Here is a 12,139-nt window from a genome sequence, read left to right as displayed (position 1 = left end):
TAACTACAGCGTCACTCCCAACTCTGCTTTGTCTGATCACAGAACTAGTCTCATTAAAAAACAATTCCAGCACATCACAATTAAGTTCTTTGCTCTAAGTTCAGAGTGCAGAAGCCTGTCATGGCATTGTTGTGTTTAACAGAATACATTATTTGTTTAGGGATATAGTTATAAGTTCTGAGAATTTAGAAAAAGAAAAATGGTGAAATGCTTGACTGTGGAAATTATTCATAATTCATAGCTAACACCAGTAAATGAGCAGGGTTCTTCTGTGATTACAGCACATAAAATATGCAGAGGAAGTTCGGTCAGGAAACTCATGCTGCAGCCGACCTTGGGTCGGCCTCAGTAACTGCATTTTCTCACACTCAACCAGTCATATACACACATCACTGCATGTTCTCACACTCAACCAGTCATATACACACATCACTGCATGTTCTCACACTCAACCAGTCATATACACACATCATTAATGGAGTGCCTTTTGAAAACGGCTATCAGATCTTCCAGTGCTGTTTTTAGCATGCTTCGCTTGCTGCTGCTCACAGAATTACACTCACCTTCCACCACCCAGCTCTGAACTGTCGTTTGTGTCTGGGTACTGGGGGGATTTTTTAATGTTTTTCTCGTTTATTTGGGGAGGCGTATCGTGCTCACTGTTTGATAGGTTAGTGCATGCTGGTGCATGCACAGAAGTGTCTAAAGCAGATCCATTCAGCGCCAAACCAAAATCAATATATTTAAAGTAAATACGCGAGTTGTCCTGACTGAAGTGTGAAGCAATGCTCCAGAAATTGCAGGTTTGTATCACTGACATCACTGATTTTTTTATTGAATCAAGAAGGGATCCTTTTCAAATATACCACAAAAGACAGCCTACATGTTGCGCTACATTTACCGTGAGTTTTATATGAAAGCAGCTAAAATGGGTGCTCATTTGATATCTGTCCTTCCTTAGAAAACTCCCTTAATCTAATTTGTCAGTTTGAAGAGCAAAAGAAATTAATTAATGTTGAATTAGTGCCCCAGTGCACAACCTATACACTGTATGTATGTATATATAAGGGGCATTACTTGCATAACCATTTATTTTGGTTGCAGTATTTCAACACATCCTACTTGAGTGTATTTCATGTGTCCTTTTGGCACAGAGATTTGTTAATTGTAGTTTCTGTTGAAATGTCATAGGATCCAGGGGTTATGTTCTGAATAATGCATACTGTTCAGCAAGTCAGCATACCTGAACATAGTATGCCTTTAAATGGTTTTTGGAGCTGCTGCCCTTAGGGAAATTCTTTGTCAGGTATTAGCAATGTATATACAGTGCTCAACAGAATCGTTCACCCCTAAATAAAGATTAACGAGAAAGACTGTAAAATAATTAATACAAGTACCAAACTATATTGTCTAAAAATGGGAAATTATAGACTTTTATACTGTTACATGTTCACGTTTAACACGTGATATTTGGGGCTCAAAGACAAACTCATGAGCCAAATGATGGTTTACAAAGTCAGTTGCATTTTGGAGATGCAAAGTATCTAAATATATTATGAGATACCACCTCCATGCCAATTGGGTTATTGTATGGGTTGCCAGAAAAAAAGCCTTTTTTGAGGGCAGTCAACAAAAATAAGCATCTGCAGTTTCCTCCAGCATGGGACCTTCAGCTGGAGTATTTGAGTCCAACATTGAGCTTTTTGGCCTGGCACACCAATGGTGTGTTTGGTGTCGCGAGAAGGATGCTTATGTTGAAATGAATGTGATATGGTGAAATATGGTGGTGGATCTTTGCTGTTATGGAGTTTTGCCTCAACTGGTCCTTGGGCCCTTGTGAAAGTTAATCTGAATTCCTTCAAGTCCCAAGCCATTCTAGCCAAAAAATCTAGTTCCCTCTGCCAGGAAGCACAAACCTGGCCACAAATAGATCTCTGAACAATATAATTATCCAAAACAGATTAGTAGAGTTGAAAGTATAATGTTTTCAGAATTTGATAATACTACTGATACTACCAAAATACTATTTGGGTTGGTTCTTGACCAACTGTTATAGGAAAATGATGTCTTTTGGGAGGAAAAACATTTGCCTAAAAGATGTATGATAAGAGCACTCAGTAAACAAGTTTCTTATTTTTGGGATGATGAGGCAGTTACATTTTCAAAGGAAGCCTTTGGGTTTAATAGGCTTGTGGAGCTCTTGCAAGTGCGTCCCTAGGTGGAGCTGGCCTGAGGCTTTTAGCGTTAAGCTGAGATAACATTTTCAGGGTCCAATGCAATGACAGTCTGTTTTTACATGTCTGTGAGAGATTATGAAATCATGTCAAGCAGGCTCAAGCAGGTGTTTTAGACTCCACAAATAAGCATGTGGGCAGACCAACAGAGCAAGGCATAGATATATACAGTACACATTTCTGTATTAAATAAATCATTATACGACAGAAGAATCCAAATTCAGATGCACAATTAAAAACTACATTTTGAAAATACATTAATTTTACTGGGTGAAGCTTAATAACTCAGTAATTCCACTTAATTCAAACCTAAAAATATGTCTAGAGTTTGATGATCTCTTCTATTTCCCTTACCAAGACTGGCTGTATGGATAATAGGGACGACTCTGGTTACGTCTGCCACAGATCTTATTTGGCTGTCAGCCAATCTAATGAATATGGCCATATTGTTTTGCTCTCTGCCGTGGTTCCCCTTGTTTTTTGTTTTGTATTTGCTTTTGTTTGAAGTTCTATTTTAAAATGATTTCACTTATATGTACAACCCAAAATTGACAAGCACCTGTGAATTAAAAAACAATCGCATTCTTTGCTTGGCTGTAGAAGTTTTTCACCTTTGGGAAATGAAACTCTGGGAACACAAAAATATCATTTTAAAATCTCTGAGAACATAACATTTTTAAAATCTGGAGACTTTTATTAACTTTTATTGCCTCCCTGCTATTCTGCAGGACCTACGTGTTGAGTTTGGTACAGTGGGCTTCAGTCATGCTTTCGGACAGATTAATTAACCTGGTATCCAATGCAATCAGCACTGAATGTAACAACTCAATCTTTCAGTGCCACAAGAATGCAGAGGAAATGAAGTCCTGTATTCAGGCATGGATGGGAATGAGTTATGTATAATATTAGACCAAGGATAAGCACCTACCCCCAGCGAATGATCCCTGTCTCTGAGGAAGACTGTTCTCTCCTTGGCGATGCTGTTGGTCTTGTAGAAGTCCACCAGCTGGTTGAGGGAGCTGAAGGCCTCATCCCACACATAGTACTGCCCAGTACTGTCCTTCAGGATCTTAAAGTGCTGCACATGGTCCCCATAACTTCTGAGCAGGAGATATTGAGGGGGTGGGGGGTGGGGAGGATATCATACATCAGGGGACAGAAATGTTTGGATGAATGATGCACTCGTGTCCCTTTTTAGGCCTGACCTCTAGTATAAACTTCAGTATCACCAGGTGGAATGATGATACAGAGATATTCCTGCAAATCCACTGAAACTGAAATTGCTATATCCTTTCAATACCCTGTACATCAATTAGTGTCTGTGATCATTAAATCCAGAATCTTTGCCAGTGTTATTTTATTGCTTGAACTGAATAACCTGAATTCTAATTACAGAAGCTGACTCAGATGTCAGATGTCTGAATGAGTATAGACATGCATTTGAGTAATTGTTTTTAGGGATCAACTCAGGGAAATCAACAGAACAAAGAAAGTATCTCATAACAAAGGCTGTACAGTTGGTCATTAACTTAATTTGACCTCAATTATGCTTCTCAACACCTTGTTTTGTGTTATAATCATTTATAAGTGAACGCCCATTTTTTCTATAAATATTCACTTAAACCGGCCAGAAAATCCCATGTGTTATTCTGCCCCAGAGAGGATGTAGACCAAGAGCACTGCATGCAAAGCCTATGTTTTGTCTTGCACCCATAAGCATGAACTACAGCTGATGTTTCGTGTCTAATTCCACAGAATGGGAACGGTTGCTGGCTGGAGAAGCTGTGAGCAGAGATCACATTGCACCTGTGTTGTCAGGGCAGGTTGCATCGCCTTCTCAGTGTGAGCGACAGGCTCTGAAAGCTCTCTAATCTCCAAGATCCCTCCCAGGAAACAACAGCCTCTAACAATGCCGCACGCTGAGGTAATGTTTGCCAGGCAATTCCTTGTCTGGCTCTATGAAATCAATACCGGGGAAGAGGTGCAGACGCCAATTATTCCAGAGAGATCACAGAACGCTCAGAGACCTGGGGCTGGTGGATTAGCCATGTAAATATGACGTTGTTTGGGCAAGATTTATATTCTCAGGCTGGTGTTTACTTGTAAGATAGATATGTTTCATGTAATCAGGGTAATGAATCAGTGTATCGTAAGCCCCAGTCTTAAACTCAGTGTGATAAATTTATAGATTACATTTTCTATTGCAATTTAATTGAACACAGTACCTTGCTGTGTTAACATTTTTTGTGGACCTATGTACAAAGTTCTCTTTATATGACACTAGGCTCACCGAAGGCTGAAAAAAATATGCATATGGGTTAGCCTTATATGTGCATTAGCCTTAAAAACACTGCTCTGACGTATTTACTTTGTGCTGTCTTAGCACAGTACTCTTTTTTATCATTATGTTTTTAGTAGCGGAATCTTTTTTAGTATCGTAACACCCATTCTCATGGGGCTTCATTCTCATGTGCACTGTGTCTAAGGGCAGCTGAGATCATTAGCAACGCTCCATTAACAAAGTATGTGGCATCAGGTGTCTGACAGTCCCACTGTCCTCTGTGTGATGGTGTTCTATTCAAATATAATCCCAAGCTAAAACACCACCCACAGGGTGAAAGGGAAAGCATCTGCGCTTGAATTTGACTGGGCGCTCTGTGTGCCAGTAGTGAATGATCAAAGGTTTCTTTCTGTGGCTTATCAGCTGACTCTGCACTGCCCCGCAGTGCTGATTCTATGGGGCATTGGTCAGGGCCATTCACCGACTCATTCATCGTTTCTACAAGACAACCTGAAATAGATACCCAGCTGTTTTGAGCAGACAGAACAAACACCATTTTAAATAAAAAAGTTAGACTAAAAACCTGGGAATGGGGCCAGCAAAATCTTAAATTTATAAATTAATAAACAATTCATAAATAAGAAAATACCACACAGCTGACATAGGCATCTCGTTGTATTCCATATAATTAGTTTACTGTGTGATTATATATGATTGATTGCCTGTTTAGATTGACATTGATATGCTGGAGTGGAATTTGTTGGCTTTGTTCCCTTCTGTTGCTTTCCCGTCTGGTGTGATTTCAAAAAGAGGCTTGACTGCATTTTTCAAAATAAACAAGTGAAAGGGACTCTAGTGTCTGGCACTGTAGCTGTGGCTGAATTCTAGAATTCCTGCAATTAAAGACTGCTCCATTCACTGAGAGGACAGCACACTTCAGCCAGCTCTCTGAGTTCTAATATTATCTTTACCCAAACAACACACACAAATATGCCTGAGCTAAAATAATCCTTGGCAATCAAAGGTGACACCGTACCGCCTTTTACTATTATCTTTGTTTTTTTTGTTGGTGGAGGTCAGTGGCATTGTTAGCGTCCCCAAAGTTATTGATGCACAGACAATGTAACTTGTATTTCTGGTTCCTAGAGACAGTACTGTCTGCTGATCATGATTGTGAAGAGGGAGCCATGTTTCAAATTGCAGCTGCGCCAATCGTCAGGTGTAAAGTCTGTTATCTGGCCTGAAACAGCCTTGTGGTTTAAACGTCTCTCCTGTGTAAAACAGATTATCTGGCCTTGTACTGTTCCTGGACCAGACCTGTTGGCAGATCAATACGGTTCACATCAGACAGGCTAAAGCACATGAAACACATCAAAGGTGTCGCACCCCTGTTAAATAAATTATTTGATGACAGCAACAAGAGTTTTCTCAAGGACTGTGCTCAAGTGAGCAGAGGTAATTGGGCTGGTAGGGGAAAAAGAGAACGGAATTGTTATGATTCGTCACTGGCTGAGGGTTGTTAAAGAGAGATTAGGGTGTGACGAAGGGAACAGAGAACAAAAATGTTGAATATATTTAGATAATTATTGCATTAAGTTATAATATGTCCGGTCTTGTTCAATTTGATTTGGAGGCCAAATGGAAATGAGACAGATCCAGTTCAAAATCTTCCTTGACATGATTTATTAGCTCAGCCCATGTTTACCATGTTTGAGAGGATGTCAAAATCCAGGTTAATTTTCATTTCAGATTCAGAGTGGTGAAGCCTAGTTTGATGAATACTGACATGTCTTTACAAGAATTGTGTGGATAATATCAAAGGCTCCTCAAAAAGCAGCACACTAGTAACAGCATATTTGATTCTTAGAGACAAGAATAAATACTTTGGTGCCTCTAATGGCAATTCAATCTACTGGTAACGTAAATTATAAAAAGGCTTGTAACACACGTACATAGAACTCCTTATATACATGGTCCTCTTCTTGACCAAATAGAAGTAATATCTGCAGACACCAGTGAAGGCATGTAATGATTCTTCTCACAATTAGAATTAAAACTAATTCTAAGCAAATTGAATCTGAAAAAAAACCCTTACCCCTATTCTGTCTAAAATTGGAAAGCCCTCCCTGAACAAGCAGCTTTCAAGTATAAATCATGTCTGCTGTTTTAGCTGACCTTTGGTGTGTGCTAGTTGGCTTTTGTCTTCAATGGCATTTCTCCTCCTAGAATTAAACAAAGCGGACGGATCTCCCCAGCGGTGACATGAGGAGGCTTGTATTAGAGGGCTTAAAGCTTTGTGAACGCTGTAGGTTTAGAAGGGTGTTCCTCCGGTGCTGCCACAATCTAAAAGGTCACACTGAGCCTGCTGGTTGTGACGAAGCGGAAGGGAGTGGTTCCTCACAGGTTAAACTGTCACTCCCTAGCCTGGCATCCCTCAGATCTTACAGTTGACTTTGACAGCCCACATAGTAGCAGGTTGATCCTGTGGAGCAGCTTCAATCTCCAGTGATTACAGTCGCCTCCCAGAATCACAGGAGAAAGTCAGATGTCATTTTGTGGACAGATTCATTGACTTATACGGAGGGTGGATCCCTGCTATAGCCGCTGTTGCTTGGCTGCTCTGTCTGTGTTGTCACTCTCAGTGCAGGCATGTGCTGAGTGTTTTTCTCTAGGGAATGTGCATGTCCGTTCGTAGCTTGTATCTCGCAAACCAGCTCGCGTACTGTCATTACCGCTGACCTACTTTTCCTCACTTTCAATATCAGCATGCTGTCTGGTAGGGCAAAGATGAATGACTCCCCAGAATGTTAAGCACACCCAGATGCAACCCTGCACAGAGGTGCCTTTACTTGCTAGGAGCATAACACCATTGCTATTCTAGGACAGAATAGCCATTCTGTGTGTCTGAGCTCCACTTGGAAGAATCTGCACAAATGTGCAGTAGGTGCGATATGACATCACACACCATCAGCCCACAGATTCGCCCCTTTGTCATAGCAGCCGCACCTGGAAATTTCCTTTGTGGGCTCAACTGGGTTTTACCAGAAGAGCCTGAGGTCACACGCTTGTTGTAACAGCATCAGCCGCTCAGTGAAGACGCAGAGCTTTCTCTCAGTGAACGTGAGAAACAGACCCGGTACAGGATAAATACAACCTCTTACTGCATTCTCTCTCTCTCTCTCTCTCTCTCTCTCTCTCTCTCTCTCTCTCTCTCTCTCTCTCTCTCTCTCTCTCTCCTCTCTCTCTCTCTCTCTCTCTCTCTCTCTCTCTCTCTCTCTCTCTCTCTCTCTCTCTCTCTCTCTCTCTCTCTCTCTCTCTCTCTCTCTCTCTCTCTCTCTCTCTCTCTCTCTCTCTCTCGGTGTGCAATCAGTAAGACGAACAACAACAAATTCAGCCCAGCCAAAGAAAGAATTTCCTGGTATAAAACAAAGCAAACCTCAACAGCAGCTTGATACAAAATACAAATAGACCTTAAAATGTAGTACTGCCATCTGCTGGGAGGCACAAGTATAGAAACTTAGTTGTGATTGTAATCACATCTTTCCTCACAGAAGCCCTTAAGTCCAATTCTGAAGAAGCAGATGGTTTTCTTAGAATCTTGCAGCTTACTAAAAAAAAAAAGAAGAAAGATTCATATTCACCCTGCCAAGCAAAGTGCTACACAAACACACTGTGTCTGTGTGATGTCAAGTGCTTAGTATGATTTGTGGATGTGTACAATGCTCATAATGGATATGAATGCATGCACATAATGTATCACAACCACATCATGTTAGTCCAAATTAAAAGTTCCTTGCAGAAGAATATAATTATTTTTGCCAGCTGGACTGAGAATCTGACAGGAGCTGATTTATGAAAACATTAGTGGGGACAGCATCAGCAATAATGTTCAAAATTATTTAATACACATAATAATCACTTCAAAAATTGACCTTGCAAGACAAGCTTACAAGGAATTTTATTCTGTAGTCTTTTCAGTCATGTTGTCTGTGATTTCTAGGATTAATTACTCAATAATGATGAAGGGAATGGTGCATATACACCTTGCATATCAGATCTGGCCAAACGAATAACAGTAGTGCACTCCTTGTAATGCTTGTAGCAACTACAGGAGAACATGTGTTTAGCACGCTGAGAGAGAAAAATGTAAGCTGACAAGCGCTGAACTTTGTATTCCAATCTCCAGTGAGGCATTAGTATAATAGCAGCTGTTTTATTTATAACTTCACAGAAAACTGAATGGCTCTGACTTAAAGAGCTGCTCAGCTTCAGCGCGACAGTTTTAAATAGCTTCAAATTGTGTTTTGTTCTGCTTCTTAAACCTTAACTTGGCATTCACAGGCTTGTAAATATGCAGATGTACTGAACATTACAAACCAAGCAGCAGTTAAAGGCCCAGGGGGCAAAACCACACCCTGCAGAGGCATTCATCCGAGGAAAATATATATATATATATATATATATATATATATATATACAAAACCACCCTGAATAATCTTGAGATGATTCTCTTGACTGGATGGACATATTCCCCTCAGATTCACAAGCTTGCCTGCTAGCCTCATATGTGAGCTTTAAATCAGATGACAGTATCCTGCTGTCCAGAATACAGAGAGCCTGTGTATTACATACATACTCTTATAAGTGTAGATTTTTTAACTCCCTGGTGAATGCTGGAAATCTGGCTTCCTCTGTAATGGCCAAATTTAATCAAAGAGTAAAGGACAACAACACAAAAAATGATCCACTAAATCAAACGTAAGAAATTGAGTTCTGTCAGGCAAAAATGAACAGTTAATGAATATGCCATCTACAATTTAAACATAGTGCAGGACAGTTCCGGCCTCACATACCCAAATAGGATACAGCCCACTCAGATGACTGCGCTGATGTGAACATCCTGCCACTAAATGCATTCAGGCCTGACTCACTTATTCCCATTGTGCAGGCACAAAGCTAAAATCATTAGTGATAAATGTGGCAGATACTGTATTTATAAGTGCCTCTGTAGAAACCACGCATCCATTGTGTTATGCTGGTTATTAGAGGAAAAAACTTTCAGCCATGGACTCACAGAAAATAGGTGTCAAGTAGGACACAGAATAGAGGAGCTTTTTGTTACAAAGGCAGAGGTCTAACAAGGCATCAGACGGAGAAACTCTTCCCTTGTTTAAGCTGCCTCTTGTTATAATTACACATCAGTGTGAAGGCAGGGCTCCACACCTGCGGCCTACAGGAGTGTGTAACAAAGATAGACAGGCAATATGACTGCTGCTGTGGACAACGTGTCCCTACCCAGAGTACCGTCTCTCCTGAACCAAAACACTTCAGTCAGCGTCCAAGGCTTAACCAATCCAGAGAATAGCAGGAGTCTGGAGACTGGAGCAGACTGGAGATCTGCCTTTGGCAAAATTCATACATAATCCCTTTTCCAATTAGATTTCATGCCATATTTAATTGGCAGATATGCACTGTGGATGAAAAAAAGCCCCAAGGTTGACATCATATCCTCAGAATAGCAACGCAGAAACAGTGTTGCATAGCGAGTGAACAACCGGCAATCAGCCCCCTATTATCCCTCGCACACTGTTTCTCTCAACGAGTTACTGCAGAAAAAAACCTATTGCACCTTTGGTTTTAAAGGAAATTGAGCGCACTACTGTTATGCACCCTTAATTCAGGTGGGTTTACCTGACAGACATGGAGAACTCGCCAGGCGCACTCTCACTCTCCCTGACCAGGAAGGCCCCGCACTCCCGCTGCCGTAACCGCCCCTCAGCCACGATTCTGGAGATCCGCCCGGCGAACCACCTGAGGACACAGTCACAGTCAGTGTGTAACATACACACCCTGTAACACAGTCACACTCAGTGTAACATACACACTGTAACAACACACAGTCACACCCAGTGTGACATATGCACACTGTAGCAACACACAGTCACACTCAGTGTAACAACACACAGTCACACCCAGTGTGACATATGCACACTGTAACAACACACAGTCCCACTCACTGTAACAACACACAGTCCCACTCACTGTAACAACACACAGTCCCACTCAGTGTAACAACACACAGTCACACTCAGTGTAACAACACACAGTCCCACTCAGTGTAACAACACACAGTCACACTCAGTGTAACAACACACAGTCCCACTCAGTGTAACAACACACAGTCACACTCAGTGTAACATACACACTGTAACAACACACAATCACACCCAGTTTAACATATACACACTGTAGCAACACAGTCACACCCAGTGTGACATATGCACACCTTAACAACACACAGTCCCACTCAGTGTAACAACACACGGTCACACTCAGTGTAACATACACACTGTAACAACACACAGTCACACCCAGTGTGACACACACACGGTCCCACTCAGTGTAACAACACACAGTCACACCCAGTGTGACATATGCACACTGTAACAACACACAGTCCCACTCAGTGTAACAACACACGGTCACACTCAGTGTAACAACACACTGTAACAACACACAGTCACACCCAGTTTAACATATACACACTGTAACATACGCACAGTCACACTTACAAACCTCCGGCGCATTTCTTTCGTCAATTATGGATGTTACACTGTCTGATCGGAACCACAAACCAGACCGTTCATATAATTTGACAACACAAATATTCATTAATTATTCAAAAAAGTTGAAAACTGGATATCTGGCAACCCTACGACACACACACAGCCATATCCAACTCTGCAACAGACATACCTTCTGAAGATGACTGACTCTGTATAGCAGTGTAGGCATGTGTCCAGTGATGTGGATACTTACGTGTGGGGCCTTAAATTGATATAATTTTTGGGCACAAAGCCCCGTCTGCCCATAAGCTCAGCAGTGTACCAGTTAGGGTCATCTTCCATATTTGTGATCTGGAATTGAAAAAGATAAGCTGTCAGTAGTCAGCTCTGACTGTCCTACAAGACCACATATCTCCTATAACTGTTAACTCTGTTATCTCTGTGACAGGTACTAACTAACTACTAACATGAATGTACAATATATAGCCTACAACAAGCACAGGTTGTCAAATTGTCAATATAAAGCTTGTTGTAGAACAACCTGAACTGAAGTTTTGAAGGATATATATGATCTTTGCTCAGATTATCACTGAAACTGAGTTTAACCAAGGACATCATTGTGGAAGTATCAAAGGAGGAAAATGGCATACTACCAGTCAAATTCAAATTCACCAGTCATCCAGTCTCTTACCTTCAGTATGTCTCCCTTCTGGAAGCTGAGCTCATCTCTCTCCGTGGCTCGAAAGGTGTAGATAGCCAGAGCCTCCATCCTGTGGCCCCAGTGCTGCACTGGAGACCCAGAGAGAGGGAGGGAGATAACGAGTGCGAGATAGAGTGAGGGAGGTCAGAAAATAAGTACAGAATCCCCAGCGCTGTCTGAGTGGAAGGTCTCTGTGTCTCTGAGAAGCGGAGCACGGTGCTGATGGCGAGGCAGGAAGAGAGGAGTGAGTGCTACTTCCTTGCAGCTGTGCTGAGCCTCGTCTGTGAGCGTGAAGCTGAGCTGCGCAGCTCAAATCAATGCACGGCCATGTGTCTGAGAGAGAGAGACAGAGAGTGGG

General features: G+C 41.5%; 1 protein-coding gene across 2 annotated transcripts in view; it reads right to left on the bottom strand.

The window, feature by feature from the left end:
- The window catches only part of LOC135248235 (GRB2-related adapter protein-like), a 14,055-nt gene extending 1,916 nt beyond the window's left edge, over window positions 1-12,139 (bottom strand). Inside the window, exons 1-4 of one of the 2 annotated variants that reach the window (XM_064322604.1) lie at window positions 11,773-12,139; window positions 11,335-11,432; window positions 10,207-10,326; window positions 3,163-3,334 (exon numbers count right to left, since the gene is read on the bottom strand). In XM_064322604.1, coding sequence (XP_064178674.1) covers window positions 3,163-3,334; window positions 10,207-10,326; window positions 11,335-11,432; window positions 11,773-11,850 — 468 coding nt within the window. In that variant the 5' untranslated portion in view covers window positions 11,851-12,139. The remainder of the gene's footprint in view (window positions 1-3,162; window positions 3,335-10,206; window positions 10,327-11,334; window positions 11,433-11,772) is intronic. The other variant, XM_064322605.1, reaches the window with a different exon arrangement.

Source organism: Anguilla rostrata, chromosome 2 (genome assembly GCF_018555375.3).
Source record: "Anguilla rostrata isolate EN2019 chromosome 2, ASM1855537v3, whole genome shotgun sequence".
NCBI classification, from domain to species: domain Eukaryota; kingdom Metazoa; phylum Chordata; class Actinopteri; order Anguilliformes; family Anguillidae; genus Anguilla; species Anguilla rostrata.
This window is presented reverse-complemented; position numbering and strand designations above follow the sequence as displayed.